Source organism: Hetaerina americana, unplaced genomic scaffold, assembly GCF_022747635.1.
Source record: "Hetaerina americana unplaced genomic scaffold, ioHetAmer1.1.p SCAF_5, whole genome shotgun sequence".
In the NCBI taxonomy this organism is placed as follows: domain Eukaryota; kingdom Metazoa; phylum Arthropoda; class Insecta; order Odonata; family Calopterygidae; genus Hetaerina; species Hetaerina americana.
In genome coordinates this window covers 64,481,309-64,503,531 of record NW_027287095.1, presented here as the reverse complement: position 1 = coordinate 64,503,531, position 22,223 = coordinate 64,481,309, and the positions used below count along the sequence as shown (strand labels likewise).

Genomic DNA, 22,223 nt, shown 5'->3' with positions numbered 1-22,223 from the left:
CTATAGAATTCAGGTCGGTATTCGGTCTCTTAGAAAATAATTCGAATAAAACTTTTGTTGAAGTGGTTACTTTTAAAGATAATTTGTATTGAAAGAAAAAGAATTAGGAACGGTAGCCTTGGGGGATGATTATTTTGCCACTGACTTGAAGGTTCAGCTTAAAAGTCTCCGGCGATTCCTAATTCCATCAAATTCCCCCTTTGGGGCTTGTTATGTTTTAAAATCATGGCCAGACACTTCTATGCAATGGAGCACTATTTATTTCTTGTTGAGGCAAATGAAGAATTTTTTGCGCATATACAGAGCCATAGGTAGCATGAAAAAAATTAAAAAAATTATTTACTGAAAACCCCATTTTTTGGGCAAGTTTTCTGGTAATTGTCACCCTGAAACGCCACTTCTTTCGTTTGTACTATGATTATGATATCCAATGACTCTCGACCAAGCTTCCCAATTGTTATCTCAGACTTAGGTGGCGTTACCGCAGGGGAGATCCGCCGGCTTCCGCACATAGATACCTATTTCAAATAGTCCACGTACCGATTGTAGAAAGTCGCTACTGGTATGCATACGGCCAATCCGAGAATCCAACTGCTTTTAGGGACATTCGAAAATTCTGTCACTATCATATCGTATGTAAACCCTTGCACCAATTATTTCTATTAAGTAATGCACCTTTTAATGGTACACGCTTCTACTTCGGCCACTCCTGCAGCCCGTTTCTACTTTCTAAATTCATGTTTTACCTTGACTGAAAGTTTTGTTTTAATGAAAAGCGTACATTACCAGTTTTCTTAGCAGAGAATGCTACCATGACGACATCTACCATATGTGAATATGATTATAAGATGAATAAAGTATATTATTATTATTACCCCTTGACATAACTGAATTAATGCGCTATATATCTTAATATTGCTCACAGTTATTCTCATATCTCTTAGTGCATGATCTTGTGGTTAAGTATTAACGACGCATCAACCTTGATGAAAATACTGCTGTGACTTGATTATTTTATTTTCTCCAGTGGAGGCACCCCGTACAGTTACTGCGGCCTGTCCGATTCGAGCGTGTGCTGTTTCTTCTCGGGCATTGGCGGCGCTGGGGGTGGTGGGGGTAGCGGTGCGGTGGGAGGAGGTTCCCAGAGCCTCGGCGTTGGCCTTCTCACGGGTACACTGGTGACCCTCGACCGTCCGCCTAGCTCCGCAGGACGTCAAGGGTGTGGAGTAAAGGGAGGCGAAGCCCCCGAGAGCGATGGGGTGGCCGAGTTTGGCGAGTGGAGATGGCATGTGAGTGAAATAATTTGTATTTTCGAGAAATATTTACTGGTTGGAAGTGAAGAGAGTAGATGTACATATTCACAAACCCTCCTTCAATCCCACGAATGTGTTTTCTAGCTTCTTCCATCATCTTGTCCGACACGCCCACCCTTTTCATTCCCCTACTTAGCTTTTCCCCAATATCATCCCTTTTATTTCCCCAATATCATGGTCAGAAGATGGCACAAGGAACAATACATGAATGAAGATGCTATAAGGAAATAGGTTAATAAAGAGGGCTGCTTAAAGTCAGCCCTTAGGATTGATGACCTATAAGGATGATATCTCCCTGAACTTCAGCATTTTCAAAGCAATCAAACTTTAGAATTTTAAAGTATATTAAGAGAGATTATTTACATCCATCCCTATGAGATGAGCAGAAGCAATAAAGTTGACCATATGGACATAATTTTACTATAGTTTTAAACTTATTCAAACATCTTATTGCATAAGGTGAGAAAATGGCGAAGTGTTGAAATCATTCCCATTAATAAGAATGATTTTTACTCAGTGAAAATTATGTATTTTGCTGTTAATCAGTGGGTAACACCAGGAAAGTGACTGTTATAGCATTTCCTGCAATTTCTTTAATGTTCACATCCAAATAGAATTTGGTGATTTTAGTGCAATGGTTGTGTTGTCCTTCAGGTACCAATATCTACTAAACTCTAGTGCAGTCACTGCATTATTAAAAAATTGTATTGCTTACTTTCTCATTTCAAGGCTGCCATCCTAGAGAAACCTGATGACTTGTATATCTGTGGTGCTTCCCTCTTCCGTGATAATTGGGTGATTACTGCTGCCCACTGCATTGATGATTAGTGAGTGGTTTCATTAGTTAGTTCAACTTGGATCAATATTATTGACTTTTACCCAAGAATAAAAGTTATTTCATTGAGCATGATAATCAATTTATATAGTTTTATGAGACTTATGGAAGTTGAATAAATATGTTAATAGTTAAAACACATTTTATTGCTGTGGCTGCATATGGAAAGTAAATAAGTGTTGGTTGGATTTTATTTTTAGTGCACTTCAGGGAAATATAACTAAAGTTCTTAAAGTTCGTTTGGGAGAGCATGACGTAACTAGGGGTGATGAAGGAAATGATCCATATCAAGAATTGGATGTTCAGACTGCCTTCATATATCCTGGTTTTAACAACAGGTGAACATTTATTTATTGAATATTCTGTGCTGCATCATTTTTTAATATTATTCAAAAAATGACCAGCAACTGATGTCACAAAATTTCATATTCTATTAATTTATACAAGTGCTTTGCTCTTGATCTTTGCCTAGTTATTTCCAATTAAATTAATGACCAATAGTGGGATATAAGTGAAAGGGCCAAATAAATTTTTTATTTGGTTATTTACTTAGAATTTCTTTTTTACATTTTCATCATAACTAAGCATATGTTTGAGCATTTAGACTTACTGCATTTTGTCTTTCATGCTTTGTATGGGAAATAACTTTTTTATCATTGTTGATTATATTTGTGACACTAGTCTTGTTTTAATGATTAGTCCATTAAATTAATCTTTCATTATGGCATTACTAAACAAATTTGTTTTGCAATAATATTGAATTATTCATGATTTAACCTTTGACTATATTTTTTCATTCTTCCTCTCTTTAAAAGGTCACTTGTTCATGACATAGCTCTCTTGCAATTAAAAGGACCAGTCAAAAGAAGATCCAATGTGGGTGTTGTTTGTCTACCAAGACCCAATGAATTTGGTGGTCAAGATGATTGGGCACCCAATAGAGGGACATCAGATGCTAAATGCTACATAACTGGTTGGGGACGCCGTTCTGAAAGTGAGTAGTAGTTCATAATTACTGTTCACTGTAAATATTTCAATCATTTAATGGTCACAATAAATGTTCTTTATTTTTATTTTCTATTCATATGCTTGAACATCCAAGTTCTTTGTAAAATTAGATTTCTACGGATCTTGATAAAATATTGACATCCATTTCATTGAAGTGAAGGGAAGTTACATGTATTCATTCATGCTAATTAAGTATATTTGATTATTGACTACTTATACTAAAATCCCCCCTCCCTGGACTACAACCTTGACGTTGTGGAAGGGCTTGTGCATTCCGATGACCCCTAGAGCTGTGCTGGTGGGAGTAATAATAATTGCTCCTACTAATAATATTAATAATAAAGGGTCACCCATGCCAGATAGGTCAAAGGTTAGGAGCCAGACGAAAGGTAGTCCATGCTGCGTCTGTTCCTCAGTGAGGCGGCTGCAATGGCGTCTGACACCAGTGGGGCGGCCAGTAAGTGATGGTGTCACTTTAAAAACACTATTGAGGAAGGCAATGGGAAACCACCTAAATCATCATTCCCAAGATTAACATGATGGACTATACAGAGATTTTGAGTCCTGGCAACTACGGGGCTCGGCCCAATTGGCCGTGTGTCGTGCCCGGCAGTGGGGGAGGCAAGGCTTCCGCAGTCGTCATCGCACGAAACCCTTGCAAGGGAAAACCAGCAGCAGCAGGACAGAAGACGCAGGAGAAGAATACCACATTAGTTAGAATAGGAACGTGGAATGTTAGGACAATGATGAGAACAAGGAAATTGGAGAATGTTAAGCGAGAGATGGGAAGGGGAAATATGGATATTTTAGGTCTATGCGAGGTGAGATGGAAAGATAGTGGGGATTACTGGAATGATAAGTATAGAATTATATACAGCGGCGGGGACGAGAGCCAACAAGGGGTTACCATAGTATTAAATGAAGAGGTAGGAAGAAGCGTAGTCAACATAGAGCAGGTAACAGATAGAATACTACTAATAGAGATAAAAGCAGAACCGTCGAACTTGGTCATTGTTCAGGTATACATGCCACCGAACAACCATAAGATGGAAGAGGTGAATAGGATATATGATCAGTTAGAGGACATAATCGCGTGTGTTCCTGCAGGGAAGCATTTGATAGTGATGGGGGATTGGAATGCGACAGTAGGCAAAGGAAGAGATGGTGACGAGGTCGGGGACTACGGTTTAGGCACAAGGAATGACCGCAGGGAGAAAGCAGTTGAGTTCTGCTGGAGACAGGGGCTAGTCATCACCAACACTTGGTTTAGACACCACAAAAGACGCAGGTATACATGGAAAATGCCAGGTGACTCTGAAATGTATCAGCTAGATTATATCCTGGTTAGACACAGGTTTAGGAACAGTGTGATAAATTTGCACAGCTTCCCGGGAGCGGTGGCGGACTCAGACCATAATTTAGTTGTTATGAAATGTAGCATCCGTTTCAAAAAGATAAGGCAGGGGCGACGAGTTAGAAAATGGAATGTAGAAGCATTAAATGGTTTGAAAAGGAAGGAATACAAACAGGCGGTAAAGGAAATCATGGAGGATGGTAAAATGTAGTGTCCGTTTCAAAAAGATAAGGCAGGGGCGGCGAGTTAGAAAATGGAATGTAGAAGCATTAAATGGTTTGGAAAGGAAGGAATACAAACAGGTGGTAAAGGAAATCATGGAGGATGGTAAAGAGCTATGTATTATCAAAGAAAAATGGGTAAGTATCAAGAAAGGGTTGTCTAAAGCCGCTAAAGACACTATTAGAACCGTTAACGCTAAAAGGATTAGGAAACCATGGATCACGGATGAGATGATTATAAAGATGGTTGAGCGGCAAAAATGGGAGAATGTAAATACTGAATTAGGCAAAATGAAGTACAAAGAATTAAACAATAAATTGAGACGGACAACAAATAAAGCAAAAGAAGCATGGTGGAAGACTCAGTGCAAGGATATAGAAAGTCTGCAGAGGAAGGGTGAAATCTAACTAATTTAACTTTGCTCTGCAGCAAAGTTAAATCTTTATCGGGAAGTAAGAAAGGGAGATCAACGATAACAGCTAGAGATAAGGCGGGTAAGGTAATAGTTGATGGAGGAAACATCCAAGAGAGATGGAAGGAATATATAGAAGAACTGTATAGTAAAGAGCTTATACCAACAAAGTTAGACATGGAAAAAGAATATGACGTAGAGGAAGATAGCTTAGGTCCAGGCATACTAGACAATGAGATAGAAAGGGCATTAAGGGAGATGAAGCTAAATAAGGCCGTGGTGGTGGACAACATTCCCGTGGAACTTTTAAAATGCTTAGGAAAATGTGGGAGGAAGAGGCTATATGGCCTGATCCGTAGTATTTATGAGGAAGGATTCTGGCCGGAAGACTTTGTGAGATCAGTTTTAGTTCCTATTCCGAAAAAGGTAAACGCTACATCTTGTGAGGACTATAGGACGATAAGTTTTATATCCCACGCAGCTAAAGTTGTTCTTAGGATCATAAACAAATGGATAGAAAGTAGGGCAAATGATTACTTAGGGGATGATCAGTTTGGGTTTAGTAAGGGGAGAGGTACACATTATGCTATTGCAGTAATGAGATTAATAATCGAGAGGAATATAGAACACAACCAGGAGGTATTTTCCTGTTTCGTAGATTTCGAAAAAGCATTTTATAGAGTGATTTGGGAAAACTAATGAGTATATTGCAGAAAATAGGAATAGATTGGAGGGAAAGGAGGCTAATCCGCAACCTGTACATGTCTCAGACTGCTCAGATGAGAGTGGGGAACGGGGAGTCTGGATGGGCAACGTTAGGAAGAGGTATAAGGCAGGGTTGCCCATTATCACTGTTGCTGTCCAACCTGTATGCAGAGGAAATGATTAAAGAGGCATGGGAGGAATTCGAGGTAGGAATGAAAGTGGGCGGGGAATTCGTAAAATCAGTTAGGTTTGCTGATGACCAAGCTTTAGTTTGTCAGTCAGCCAAGGGGCTGCAAGCATTGCTGACTGAATTGGAAATTCAGTGCGACAGGTATGGGATGAGAATCAATATTAATAAAACAAAGGTTATGCGATTTTCTAGAAAGAAAAAGGCCAAGCTTAACATTAAAATAGGAGGGCAAAAACTAGAGCAGGTAGAACAGTTCACGTTTCTCAGAAGTGTTTTGGACCAACACGGTCAAAGTAGTAGGGACGTAAGGAGAAGAATTGCGCTAGGCAAAGAGGCTTTCACAAGGAGGAGGGAGTTAATGACAGGGACTTTGAGTAAGGATGTTAAGAAAAGACTCGTAAAAACTTTGATATGGTGCGTAGCTATGTACGGCGCGGAAACGTGGTCATTGAAGCAGGAGGATAGGCGTAGACTATAGGCTTTTGAAATGTGGTTGTGGAGAAGAATGGAGAAGGTGAAGTGGACTGAGAAGAAAACAAACAAGGAAGTACTTGGTATGGTGGGCGAAGAGAGGGGTTTGTTGGGAGCAATCCTATGGAGGCAGGAAAAGTGGCTGAAGGGGGTATTGACCGGCAGCGGGATGTTGAAGACTGTAATTGAGGGGAGAATATTAGGCAAACGAGGAAAGGGAAGGAACAGGACAGGGATGTCGGATGGGATGAAGGGAGGAAGAAAGTACTCAGAGATGAAGAGGGACCTGGTATAGAGTAGGATGTTGTGTTTTGCTAGGGGTCACAAATTATTTAATAAGTAATTATGTCCATCCAAAAACCTACCTTAACCGGTAGATTACCTAATAATAATAATACTAATATCCACTCCCATAGACTACAACCTTGACGTGGTGGAAGGGCTTGTGCATTCCAATGATCCTTAAAGCTATGCTGGTGGAAGTAATAATAATAGTTCCTGGTAAGGTCACCCACGCCAGATTGGTCGTAGGTTTGGAGCCAGACAAAAAGTAGTCCACACAGTTACTGTTCCTTAGTGAGGCGGCTGCAAAGGTCTCTGACCCCAGTGGGGCGGCCGTTAAGTGATGGCGTCACGTTAAAAAACTATTGAGGAAGGCAATGGGAAACCACCTCAATTATCATTTGTAAGAATATGATGGACAATACAGAGAATATAAGTCCTGACAACTATGGTACTTGGCCTAATCGGCCGTGTGTCATGCCAGGCAGCGGGGGAGGCAAGGCTTCCATGGTCATCATCCCATGAAACCCTTGCAAGGGAAAACCAGCAGCAGCAGGACAGAAGACGCAGAAGAAGAAGACTAAAGTAGTTAGAATAGGAACGTGGAATGCTAGGACAATGTTGAGGATAGGGAAATTAGAGAATATCAAGCAAGAGATGGAAAGAGGAAATATAGATATTTTATGCCTATGTGAGGCCAGATGGAAGGATAGTGGGTACCACTGGAGTGATTGTTATTGAATGATATGCAGCGGCAGCGACAAGTGCCAACAAGAGGTTGCCAAAATATTGAATAAAGAGTTGGGAAGAAGCGTAGTCAACATAAAACAAGCAACGGATAGAATATTATGAGTAGAAATAAAAGCAGAACCGTCGAACTTGGTCATTGTTCAAGTATACATGCCACCGAGCAACCATAAGGTGGAAGAGGTCAATAGGATATTCGATCAGTTAGAGGACATAATCGCGTGTGTTCCTGCAGGGAAGCATTTGATAGTGATGGGGGATTGGAATGGGACAGTAGGTGAAGGAAGAGATGGTGATGATGGTGGGGAACTATGGTTTAGGCATGAGGAATGACTGTGGAGAGAAAGCAATTGAGTTCTAAAGGAGACAGGGGTTAGTCATCACCAACACTTAGTTTAGACACCACAAAAGGCTCAGGTGTACAGGGTAAAGCTAGGTGACTCAGAAAGGTATCACTTAGATTATATTATGGTTAGGCACAGATTCGGGATCAGTGTGATTAATTTGTACAGCTACCCGGGAGCGGAGGCAGACTCTGACCACAATTTAGTTGTGTAGAGTAGAGTCTATTTCAAAAAGATAAGGCGGTGAGGAAATGGCATGTAGAAGCATTAAATGGATTGACAAGAAAGGAGTACCAGGCAGTAGAGGGAATCATGGAGGACGGTAAAAAGCTGATTACTGTCGAAGAAAAATGGGAATGTATCAAGAAAGGCATATCAAAATCTACAAAAAACTATATGAACCGTAAATTGTAAAAGGAAATCAGGAGAAGATGATTACAAAGATAGATTGGGAATTAAGAAGGGAAGATCAATGCTAACAGTTAGCAATAAGGCAGGTAAGATGATAGTTGACACAGAATAGATCCCAAGAAAAATGGAATGAATACATAGAAGCACTGTACGATAAAGAACTTAGGCCAACAAGGTTAGACGCAGAAAAGGAACATGACGTAGATGAAGATAGCTTAGGTCCAGACATACTTGATGATGAGATATAAAGGGCATCAAGGGAGATGAAGCTAAATAATGCCGTGGGGGTGGATAACATTCCTGCAAAACTACTGAAATGTTTAGGAAAATGTGGGAGGAAGAGGCTATATGGGCTGATTTGTAGTATTTATGAGGAGGGAATCTGGGCGGAAGACTTTGCGAGATCAGTGTTAGTTCCTATTCCAAAAAAGATAAAGGCTACATTATGTGAGTACTACAGAACAATAAGTTTGATATCCCACGCAGCTTAAGTTGTTCTCAGGATCATCAACAGAAGGATGGGGAGTAGGGCAAATGATTATGTAGGGAATGATCAGTTTGGGTTTAGGAAGGAATGAGGCATGCATCAAGGCGTATTTACCTGTTTTGTAGATTTTGAAAAGGCATTTGGAATGGTGAATTTGGAAAAACTAATGGGTATATTGCAGAAAATTGGAATAGATTGGAGGGATAGGAGGCCAATCCGCAACCTGTAAATGTCTCAGACTGCTCACGTGCAAGTGGGGAATGGGGAGTCCAGATGGGCAGTGTAAGGATGAGGTGTAAGTAAGGGTTGCCCATTATCACTTTTGCTGTTCAACCTGTATGTGGAGGAAATGATTAAAGAGGCATGGGAAGAACTGGAGGTAGCAATGAAAGTAGGAGGGGAATTTGTAAAATCAGTTAGGTTTGCTAATGACCAAGCTATAGTTTGTCAGTCAGCCAAGGGGTTGCAAGCATTACTGAGTGAATTGGAAATTCAGTGTGATAGATATGGGATGAGAATCAAATTCCAAAGAAACTGCGGGAGATGCCGCAACAGTAACTTTTAACGGAGTCATCCGCTAATGTGCATTTCAATGCAACAATTTCAGAATGTAAAAATCATTTGCCTTGAATGGGATTCGAACCCAGATCCCTCAATATCCGGTCAAGTGGTTTAGCCACTTAAGCTATCTCGCGATCTATTAAGAGCGTCCTCTTAAACTCTGAAATTTTGGGGTTTTTAAAGGAACTAGATGTTGTGACGAAATGCCGTACATACAATGTCACAGGCATTTGTATTCGTGAGTGATGTGCCACAGTCCACAAGATTAAAGGCAACTTTTAAACACTTATGGTGTTCATACCTTGACAAATTCCAAAGAAACTGCAAACAGGATTGGATTGTGACAGTAGGCAAAGGGAGAGATGGTGATGATGTTAGGAGCTGTGGTTTAGGTAAGGTGGAATGGAGAGTGTGGATGAGCAGGAAGAGTTGTAAGGCAGGGTTGCCCATTATCACCAGTACTGTTCAACATATATGTAAGGGAAATGATTAAAGAGGCACGGGAAGAACTGGAGATAGGATTGAAAGTCAGAGGGTATCTCGGAAGTGTTTTGGAACATGGTCAAAGTAGTAGGGACATAAGAGGAAGAATCGCACTAGGTAAAGAGGCTTTCACACGTAGAAGGGAGTTGATGACAGGGACGTTGAGTAAGGATTTTAAGAAAAGACTCTTCAAAACTTTTATATAGACCATAGGTATGTACGGCAAGGAAACATGGTCACTTAAGCAGGAGGATAGAAGTAGATTGGAGGCTTTTGAAATTTGGGTGAGGAGAAGGATGGAGAAGGTGAAATGGACCAAAAGGAAAACAAAAGAGAAAGTGCTAAGCATGGTGGGCAAGGAGAGGGGATTGTTGAGAGAAATCATAAGGAGGCAGGAAAAATGGAGGAAAAGCATATTCGGCAGTGGGATGTTGAAAACTGTAATGGAGGGGAGAATGCTAGGCAAGCAAGGATAGGGCGGGAATAGGATAGGGATGTTTGATGAGATTAAGGGAGGAAGGAATTATACAGAGATGAATTGGGACTTATTGTTCGGTAGGAGGGTGCATCGTGTTTTGTTGGGAAATATTTTCTTGGTAATAATATCCATCCAAAACCTACCTTAACCGGTAGATTACCAAAAAGAATACTAAAATCAAAGCATTCAGTATGTAATTACAAAGGTAGGCATCAAATAAGGTTATCAAAAAAAATCTGAGAGACTCAAATATCAGCATGCTATGAGTATTGTCCTAATTAGTCTTATTTAACATTTGGACTGAGTTGATAATTACTACATAGATAATGGAATTATAAGTTTTATAATTTAGCTACAAACATCATTTTTGGAGGGATTTTAAATAAGAATTTAATGCAAAGATTTTCCATTCTTGTCTACAATTTGGGGAAGCTCCATCACAATAAAAATCCTCACGACCACCCGTGGGGGAATAAGGGGATAGCTTGAGGTCAAAACTTATACTTGCAGAGCCTTAAAAATTATGAAGCCCCAGTTGTACTCACCCAGGAGTCCACATTGGTAAATTCAATGATAGCCCTTGTATTCACCCTCATGATCATCACTGCTGTTCTTTCTCCCCTGTATTTTTTAAATAAATTAGCAATTATTTCAAGAAATCTACCCCCTTATGAGAAAAATCGTTCTCTTCACTTACCTCAAAGTAATGGTAGTTATTTCCATGAGATTAATATTTACATCAAGTGAAAAAATGAAAATAATATGCTGGCAAATCATTTTCCTGTATCATATTTGCCTATTATCTTTTCTCTTCCGTCCACCTCCTTTATTCTTCTATTTGAATCCCACTATTTCCGATGGCCTCCTGAGAATATCACTCTATAAATCATATGCACTGACCCATTTCAATTCCCAGGATCCTATTGTACATGCCTAATTATTAGCTTAACTTCAAATTTTCCAGCTTTTTATCAGATGAAGAGGGAAAGGTGTTAAGTAATAAGAGCTGACTAATTTAGTTACTGTATTGGAGAAAAGATTTTCATATTATTTTTCGTGTATAATCTTTAAGTTATGCAAATTTTCAGTTTTAGCCCTTTACAAAAAAAACATTACTATTCCACCCTAAGGGAAGCTATTAGGATTATATGAGGCTCAATAGAGTAAGGGTTAGGCATATTAACTATAAATATACACCATTCTGTTATTGAATGAAATGTGAAAGTTCAAAGCAATGAATAGAAGTTCTGATTTTTCCTGTCTTTCAAGCATTTTAAGAACACATACATAGAATAAAAATAAGTATATGGCATTATTCTTTTTTCTACTATGAAAAGTATTAAAAAAAACCTTGTTTAAGGTGGTAAGTCAATACTAATAAGTCATTTGTAGAAAAATAATAAAAAAGAAATAGATGTATTGCGCATATCTTTGAAACAATTTTGGAAATAGTGACATAGAGAAATAATGCTAATTTAGTTGCAAGTCCAGGGAATACTATCCATTATATCATTATGAGAGTAATTCAGATAAATAGAAGAGTCAAGTAATTACAATGAAAGTCAATAAGGATTAGCATTTACAGTTATCACTGAAATACTTCTGCCAGAATAATATATTGTTATTATAATAATAGTTTAGGTCTGAGCTACATCGACATACTGATTACCTTTAAATTACGGATGTTAAGGAAAGTTGGCCTTGAATGGAAGTTAGATGGATGACTTCTATACCTTTTCCTTGGGGCTCTTGTCCCCTGCCTGCATGCAAGCAGGTAGGTTAAATATGGATTGGTACAATGTACGAAGAGGTTTGAGTGCACAGGGATCCTGTTAAAGGCCCCCCCTTAAAAACAAGCAATGCCCTTGTCATTGATTCTTACCTCCTTGTGAACACTTCTTTCCCTAATACAATTTTTCTTATTTTTCTTCTTTCTTTTTATTCTCTTGCCGTCTTGATCCAAAACACGTCCATCAGATAGGTAAACTTCTCACTGCTCTAGTTTTGCCCTCCTATTTTAATATTTCAATTAGTCTTGAAAATCTCATTAACTTTGTTTCATTTGCATAGATTCTCACACTGATTTTCTAACAGGCTCAGCAGTGTCTATCAAAACGGCCATTTTTACAGATTAAAAGTTACAATTGCAGGCATATTTATTTCATAGGTCTGTTTGAAAGTACAGGTGGTACTGGACAACCTTTCCTCTCTCTTCTACATAACACTGCTCATCCTGATTCTTCATCTACCAAATGCACCTGAGCAGTCTGAGACATTTACCGGTTGCCGATAAGTGTCCTTTCCCCTAAATGTACTCCTATCCTCTGGAAGGAATTAAAAAATAATACCTAATTGAACCTTCATGATATCTACAATACAAACAAATACATCCTAATTGTCTCTGTGTTCCTTTTTATGAGCATAATTGCTGTTAAGGCATCATGCATGCCTCTCTCCTTCCTGAACTCAAATTTATCATCACCTTCTCTCCATCCTCCTAGTAATCATCAGCCTTCTCTTCATCCTCTTATCGATGATCCTGAGTACCACCATAGCTGCCTGTGAATTCAAACTTATGGTTCTATAATCTCGATGGCTGCATTTTCCTTTTTTAGTGATTGGAACTAATAAATATCTGATAAAATTTTCTAGAAAAATTCCTCTCTCATAAGTGCTACTAATTAACTCACACAAACTTTTCCTTTCATAAACCTATAAGTTTACCATGTGGTTGTTATCTATAGCACATCTTATTTGTCCTCACAGTCTTATTTTCTTTTAATTCCCAAAATGCCCTGACTATCTTTCATTCAATTATTCCTAGACCTAAGCTATCCCCATGTACATCATATTCCCTTTCTATGCCTAAAACTGCTGGCCTCATATCTTTACCATATGGATCCTCTTTCTCCCTCTCTTGAATCGTTAATGATCCAATAATTAATTTTTCTGATGTATCTTTAATAGTGTACACAGATTTTTCCTTCTTATTCCCAACTAGATGTTTGACCTTTCTGTTCATAGCATCCACTTCAACCTTCTTTTGTAAACTGTTCATATCTTTGCACTGTATCATCCACGAAATTCTTATACACCACTAGTTTATCAGTTTATTATGTGTATTTATCTCTTTGTACTTACTTCTACCAAATTCTGGGTTTATATTCTTCCATTACCTTCTCTCATCTATTTGTCATTGTCTATCTCCCATCATTTGTCTCCATTTGTCAGGGGACACAATACTGCTCATGGGCCCAAAGCAATGGGCTTATAGTATGGTTATTCAATTAACTTCCCCATGAAATCAAATATGAAAAAAAGTACCTGTTTTCAAGGAAAAGCTGTTTAACCTTTTAAAAAATAATATGTTCTATTCTGTAAATGAATACCTGGAATTGTTGCTATGCGTCAATTCCAGCCTAACCAAATATATATATATATATATATTTATACCCTAACCTAACCTAGTACCCCAGCCTAACCAAGTATATATATATATATATATATATATATATATATATACACACACATACATATTGTATCTCTTCTAAAATTGTGAAATTTATATCTGACGTGTCCTATATTTGTGTATGTATGAATATGCAACAAATCTCCGGACAAATAAATGTATTATTATTATCTTCCTAGTTACCTCTATTCCAAAGTCCTAATTTGTCCTTTTTCCGTTAACTGTTCCTATAGTTTCATTAGTGGCTTTATATATCCATTTTTTGATGTATTTCCCTCTTTTTTCTACTGTACAGGTCTCCCTGCTTTTTCTAATACATTTTTCTTCATTAATGCAGAAATTTCATCATATGCCCCTTTCTTTTTATTCTTGCTATTGCTTCTCTGGTCTTTTCCTGCATTTATTCATTATGTTTGATTTTATATCTATCTTAAATATTTTATCAAGTGTGGTGATGATTGCCCCAAGAATTATTCTGCTCAAAATTTGCTATGGTAAGACTTTAATGAGGCATTTTTAGTTGCCCTAAGTCAGTTACAACTGCTTGGGTTTATAGCTTTTAAGTATGATTATGATAATGCATTATTGTAGATATTTATTTTTGAGACGAAGAACTCTGTTCCCAAGATAGATTCCTTATGTGGTAGACTGTAAGATATTAACGACATGAAAAGTATTTAATAATCTTTATAAATGATTTAAGGTTCATTAAAACAAATGCTTTTTTTTATTCTCTTCAGCTTCAGATCATTCAGTTGTGCTGAAAGAAGTCAGAGTTCCACTTTGGAGTCAAACAGCCTGTCAAGGTGCCCTTAAAGACCAATTTGGTAATGGATACTTCTTACCTAATAGTTCCATCTGTGCTGGAGCTCTTGGGAGAGATGCCTGTGATGTAAGATCATTTCTCTACCTTATGAATTAATTAGTATCAGAAACAAAATGTTCACTAATTATGAACATCTATACAACGGCAAGTTGATTTTCTCTCTCATGGGCGAATGCTAGACGAAATAATGGACCAGTAAAATGGAGTAGCAGAGTATTTAAGTTTTTGTTTATATCTGTTTATGTTCAGGGATCTTTTTGATTGAAGTGAAATTGCTCTGGTTATGTGAAAAATGTGTATAAATATTATGTACATTTGTGGAAAAAACATATTACACTCACATAGAGTGATAGCTCCACTTCTGAAATATATATTAGTGGCTTATCCTGATTAGGTAATACTGTCCTCTTTACTGCCTGAAATAAGAAAGATGGAGTGGATTCATTTGGGGACTTTTGACCACCCCTAGGAGGGTAATGGTAAGTTTGGAAGTGCAGTCAGGAAACCACAACCTTGGCCACAAGTTGTTTCTCTTAGCAAGGGTGAGGAGGAGGAAAATAGGAGTTAAAAAAATTAATATCCACATGAGCAAGACTATAGCTTTGGAAGGAGAACTTCTTATATTGTTGTCTTTGTTAACTCTTGTTATCTTTCATTTTAGCAATTCTATTTATTGTAGCTAGCCCGGATTTGATACTAGCTTATATAATTCCTTGCTTGTGATAATGCCTTTCATGGGTGGTGGGGAAATGTAATGAGAAAGTTAAAGAGAGGTGTTATTTTGCTCTAGTTAGACCTCATTTGGAATATGCCGGGAGTATTTGGGATCCTTGGGAGAAAATTTGGCAAAAGGAATTAGATAAAGCCCAGAGAAAATCCGCCAGATTTGTTGAAAATTGTTAAGATAAGAACACAAGTGTGACAGGTCTCTTGGGGGATTTAGGTTGGGAGCCACTTGAAATACAAAGAGAACAAGCGAGACTTAGACTTTTAGAAAGGTTCAGAACAAACGAGTTTAACGATGACACTAAAGGAATAATAATAGACTTTATTCATCTTATAATCACATTCACATATGGTAGATGTCATCATTTAGGAACATACAGTTGTTCATAGATAATATAGTATACAGCGCAATATACAATCACATAAATAACTATAATACAGCACAATATAAATCACACAATCACATAAAATGTGTAGAATATGAGCACTCCATGTTAACTTGGAGTCTAAACAAAATCCCAGCAGTTTCACAGGGTCAGTATCCGGTGTAGCAGATTTTAGTGTACATATGATGTACACAGGACACTAAAATCTGTGTACACACAGTGTACACAGATTTTAGTGTACATACAGAAGATGCTGAGTTTTATCAGGATTCATATGGAGAATGTTGGCTGAAAACAAATCCACTGCCTTTTTAAGTATAATAGGAACTCTATTCATCGTATCAGAATGATGGGGGGGAACTATGAAGAAAAGTGGTATCATCCGCATAGAGGACACAGCCAGTGATCATATTGGGGCACAAGTCATTAATCATGACCGGAAATAAAAGAGGTCCTAGCACAGAGCCCTCAGGCACACCATATTTAATATTTAATGGTTTTGACTGTTTACCATTTACATAAACTGACTGCTTACGATCGGATAAGTAGGAAGAAATAAATTTTAGTTCAGTATCCTTAAAACCATAATATTTCAACTTATTTATGAGAATTGTGTGATTAACACAATCAAAAGCCGGAGAGAGGTCACATAGTGAGAGAGCCAAACATTGATTTCCTTTAAAGGCCTTAATTATTTGCTTCATAACATATTCAACAGCTTGAGTTGTACATTTGTTGGGTCTGAAACCAAACTGAGTCGGTGTAAATAGATTTAAAGATTCAAAATAGTCCAGGACTTGGGTAAATACAACTGATTCAATGATTTTTGCAAGTGGAGAAATAATTGGAATAGGATGATAATTGTTTAGAGAACTGATATCACCACATTTGTGAATAGGAATGACCTTGGAAAACTTCAACTGATCAGGAAAATAACCAGACTGGAGACAAGAGTTAATGACAATGGCAAGAGGGTATGCTAGCCAGTCAATTACAGATTTGATTGAATTATTTGAAAGCCCAAACATATCTTAATAATTAGATTTCTTGAACTTTTTCACTCCTTTAATTATATCTATCTGTGAAACTTCTTTCCATCTAAATGTAGAATTGGTGGTGGGAGCATTACATAATAGGTTATTAGCAGTGTTAGCTGAGGTTTGATTAATATTATTTATATCAGCTATAATATTGTCAACCGAACTAATAAAGTAGTTATTAAAAGATTCAGAGTCTATTGGAACATCATCAGACTTTTTACTTAATCCTACTTCTTTTTTGATGATAGTCCAGGCTGCTCTGCATTTGTTGGATGCATTATTAATGTAGCTAACATTGGCATGACATTTAGCCAATCTAAATTGTGTAGTCCTTTTGGTTATTGTAGGCTTTTTTAAGATCATCACTACCACATAGCTTATACTGTTCATATAAGTTGAGTAAATTCCTTCTCTTATTCTCAAGGTCAATATTAAACCAATTTACCTGTTAATTGGGCTTATGTTTCAGCTGAATTAATTTCTTTGGGAATGCACATTCAAACAATAACAAGAAATGACTAAAAAAATGTTGCAAACTTTCTTTCACAATCAGTATAGGTCAGCAGGACATCCCAGTCAGTATTATTAAGCAAAGTTATGAAGTCATAGACATGGTGTACAGTCATCTGTCTAACATACACAATTTTGGAAGTTTTGTTATAGCTATTAACACACAGCTTAGGGTGCCATGAAAAGGAAATTGCAAAATGATCAGAGAACATGGGGTCAAAGACTTTGAGAATATAGTCGGATTTACCAGTAGGTATTAGTTATTACATTGCCAAGACAGGCATTCAACATAATCATAATGGCTCCACACTTCTTAGGTAGATCAGACCACTAAGATAAAATAAAGGAGATTGATTCTAGTGCAGATAGATACAAATACTCATTCTTTCCTCGAACTATTAGAAATCATAATAGTAAGAAACTGAAGTCCCCATAGACATATTAAAAACACTGAATTTCCAAGTCGGAACAAAAGTAAACATTGCAAAAATATTAGGTATATTTGTAGGTGCATGTGTATGTTAGTTGGTAGTTTGAGTGTTTGCATGTGTGTGGGGTGCAAGTGTTCTTGCTTGAATGTATACCATATTTTGTCTGTGGATAGTATAAATTTGTGGCTTTTGCATGCAGTTTTTTTTTCTTTCTTAATTACGGGTGGTGTCCTAACACCCCCTGCCACACGCCCATGCTAGGGCTTACAGGGTATTGAGTAGATTTGGATGAATGCCTAACATTCTAAGTGAGTTGACTCTCAGATATTCAGATAAATATAATGATGAAGTCGTATAAAAAATTGTCTGGAATATTACCAAGTTGTTCTCTTTTTGTTAGTAATAATTTGCACTGTCAGTGTTATCTCTACAGCTCAGTCACCCACTCAGAGGCTAGGTATAATACTCAACATATAAACTAATATCCATCTAATAAAGCCATTCACTTTTAGGGAGATGGAGGTGGCCCATTGTCCTGTGAGCGCAATGGAGCATGGTGGCAAATTGGAATTGTAAGCTTTGGCATTGGCTGTGGCCGACGGAACACTCCTGGGGTTTATACCAGAGTTGACAAGTAAGTAAAATATTACTTTTTATGGGGACAAGACGTAGGGCAAAGAAGAATGTGGGATGGAAGAGGGTGAATATTCATCCCCCACCTTTCTAACTATCCATTTTGCTTATCTACCCAACACCCTTGCCTCACCCCTGATTAATGCTGATCCTTCTTCCTTCACTCTTAAATACCTCCCTCCTTCCCTTCCTCTCTTGCTCCCTGGGGGAGAGGCTTTTCCTCTCTCCTTCACATTCCCTCTTCCCTAGTTCACTTTTCCCACTTCTCTCTTATCCCCTCTTCCCCTATATCCTCTTAATTTCACAACCACCCTCATCACCTACTATTTCTACTTCCTATCCAAGGATGATTAGAAGGATGGGAACTTCTTTCTGTCATCTCCTCTTCCTCTCACTTAAAGCCTCTCCCTTTCTCGACCCCACGCTAAAGTATGCTCTCTTTCTCTTTCTTCATCCCCTAGTCCTCCTTAGTGTCCTTAAATATGCATTTCCTCCCCAAACTCTCTCCTCTTTCCTTCCCCTACTCACCGTGTAACCTCATTCAATAATCCCTGACTTCTCCACATCTCCCTTCCAACCCCATTTCCCTTCTCCTTTTTCCACTATCCCTTCATCCCAAACTTTATGAACTCCATCCCTTCCTCTTACCTCCCCATCAAATTCCTCTACTATCACTCTCAACCCCAGCTCTCCCCTACATTGTGGCATCTCATGGTGAAATAATGAAGAATAATAGCAAAACGGATTGCTAGTTACATTGCAAGATACATACATGAAATGAATGTATGCTGACGAAGAATCACATTACCTGACAAATTCTTTTATTTAAGATTTGGTATACCTAATAGGCAGTTATTTATACAGCTAAGTACTTCCTAAACACCATCTGAACCCTTGAAAGGAGCAGCATCCAACCTTTTAGGTTTCCTGGGTCATTTTGGCAGAAAAAGATTTGTCTTATGCCAACCTAGAAATAAAAGAACTAGCGATTGCTGATAGCCAAATAAAGGGCAATGGATGAAATTATGGTATATGTAATTACATAAGTGAAATCATAAAAAAGTACACTTGCTTTTTTTAAGATGTAGATATATTTGATCATGATATGCATTTGTGCCAATGAACAAAGAAAAATATATATCTTAATGATCAAACTTCTTGATAAAGAACATTTTACTGAGTGAAGATATTGAAAAAGAGCAGCATAAAACTAGCAGGATACATATTTATGATGTAGTTTACATTGAATTGAAAAGAATGGACCTTGGCTCGACACCATTGAGCAATAAGAAATAATGGAAATTTTGAACTGGAGATGTGAAGTACTTAATGATGTGTCATTTACTTCCAATTCAAACTTTCTCAACCTAGCGTTCATCCAACCATCCTCCTATGGACACTCAGCGCAATAGGGTATCTGCATCCCTCACACCATGGTTTCTCATCCCCCACTCCCTCCCTCTGACATTCCTACGCCAACCTTTTTACTAACATCTCACCATTTCTTCCACCATTCCTAGCACTTGCCAATAACCATCACCGTCCACAACCCCCCACCCCATTCACCAAGGGTATACAGTATATGTAATTACAATGCAGTATATTAAATACAATGCTATGTACACCTAATGATGATGCCACGTGCTGAAACCTAGGTCATTTGAATATAAATATTTTATGTCGAAATAGAAAGTATATTCTGGCAGTCTCAGGATATTTTACACACTATTTGAGAAACTTTCATCACACCAACATCTGATTTGATGGAAGTAGTTATGATTCTCAGTGAACTTTCTAAACTGCTCATCAAAATTTTTATTTTACTCTTGGTGTGCTTCAACCTTAAAATAATTGCTCAAAAATTAATAAATTATTTAGTTAAGTTAGTTTAAAATTGTTGGTTTGGCTGTATTAATCGCTGCCATGTGCCATGGTTAAGATACACTCTGCTTTAAATGAAATAGAAACATACCCTTGTAAATTTCTATTACCCAAAAAATTGTTTTTTATCCCTGCTGTGAAATCGACAGCTAATATTTCTTATCCAATTTATTTACCTTTTTATTTTGGTTTTTCGTAATATACTTTATTTCCTTTTCAGGTATTATGACTGGATTATTGAAAAGATTCAAATTGATAAGAGGTTGGTCACGTAAATCCCAGTTGCACGGGGTTCCTCCTGAAGTGCAGCAGGTTTTGGTTAAAGCTTGAATTAACACATGACATTTTTAAGAGTGACCATCCAAATCATGAGAATATAACATCCCTCTGCTCATTAGAGAAGAGAAAAAAATGCATGTTATATTGTAATACATTTCAAGTTCAACCTTGTTTGAAGATAAGTAAATAATATCCATTTCTTTGAAGCCAGTTCATCAAGGAAAGTTTACCTGTCTTCGCTAAGTCATAAATGAGCCACAGTGGTATAACAAAGATGAAATTGAATGGTGTAAATGCGTATGCACCTACAGATAAGAATCTTAGAGCTGATCTGATGTCTCATCATTGTGACATAATTAATTCCACAGTATGACCTTTAAAATATACACATAATGTGATTCTCTTTACAACTTGACTTGATAAAAATAGGTAAAAACCATTAGGTAATGGCTGTCTCATAATTAAAGAATTATTTTCACAAGTGTACCTCAAGTGAGTATTATTTATCTATTTAATAGTAAATAGACATATTTTAATGACCAAAATAATATTATGAAAATGCTGAATTTGTTTTTTTTTGCTCAAGGGCGAAACAAAGTCAGTTTGAGGATTATTAATTGTACAACAGTTACTGTCAGTTCCAATTTTGAAATGTGAAAGCTTGTTTGAATTTTGCGATAAGAAAAATATTAGTTTTTACGTTCATTCAATGTGGAAACGTTATTCTCATAACACTCTATCTGTTGAGTATGGAAACAAGTAAAAAAACAACTACCCTCAATGCACAATGAAAACTAATTTGATGATCAATAATGGCTCTTAGGTTTAGTAGCAGGTTTTTCCGACTGACTGGATTTTTTACAAATTTATATAGCTATTACAAACCTCACATTTTCAAAATGAATATTGATCCATAGGGTAAATACAGTTTAAAGTTATGCCAGGAGATAGTTCTGGACATGAATGCTACACAGATCAGCCGCAGGTTATAAGCTCCGTATCTACTGAAGCTGTCAAAAAAACCTGGGTGTGAGGTAAAGCTAGATTGTTTTACCAACTTGAATAAGGATACCACCTCACACCCTATCCTTTCCATGGTTTTATTAGGCAGCCACAATAGAGTATTCAGTGTGTCCCCAGCAAACCCTTCTTTTCACCAGGTGTTAACAACCTGTCCACCTAGTTTTTGGCAGTGTTACTAGTATCTTGGTTAAGTTGTCATTTGATGTAATTATGTATAAGATTGTTCTCATTTGAAGAATTTTATTAAATTGTGATTATGTATCAAAATGACCTCAGCCAATGGAGAACTGTAAAATATAACAATTATTCGTACACTGTAACCATAATATAACTCTGTAATAAAGTTTTCCTTGATGTTGCAACTGAATAGTTTGATATTGATATAAATGTTACGTTAACAAAAATATTTTTGAATTAGGTAATTTATCATACATGCTTCTCAATCATTAGTAAAAGGAACAAGAGGCAAACATTTCATGCATCCCTGTTGTAGTTACTTGGGAACAAATAATTCTCTTTAGATAATTATGAAGCATAGATATGTGAGTTGTGTCATGATATATGATGATAGGAATCATTCCTCAACAAGTTAAAGTTTCAGACGAAAGTCAGAGTTGATTCTATAGTATCATAGCATGAAATGAAAATAGGAAACTACTCAGTGCAGAAGAAAAATCAAATCGTTATGAAACTATTAATTACAATAATAGGTACAT

At 37.3% G+C, this 22,223-nt stretch overlaps 1 protein-coding gene across 1 annotated transcript in view; it reads left to right on the top strand.

The window, feature by feature from the left end:
- The window catches only part of LOC139693721 (phenoloxidase-activating factor 2-like), a 33,062-nt gene extending 11,111 nt beyond the window's left edge, over positions 1-21,951 (top strand). The window contains exons 3-9 of the mRNA XM_071591982.1: positions 1,028-1,289; positions 2,043-2,140; positions 2,349-2,486; positions 2,964-3,142; positions 14,513-14,664; positions 18,204-18,325; positions 20,426-21,951. Coding sequence (XP_071448083.1) covers positions 1,028-1,289; positions 2,043-2,140; positions 2,349-2,486; positions 2,964-3,142; positions 14,513-14,664; positions 18,204-18,325; positions 20,426-20,480 — 1,006 coding nt within the window. The 3' untranslated portion in view covers positions 20,481-21,951. The remainder of the gene's footprint in view (positions 1-1,027; positions 1,290-2,042; positions 2,141-2,348; positions 2,487-2,963; positions 3,143-14,512; positions 14,665-18,203; positions 18,326-20,425) is intronic.
- The last annotated feature ends 272 nt before the right edge of the window (positions 21,952-22,223 follow it).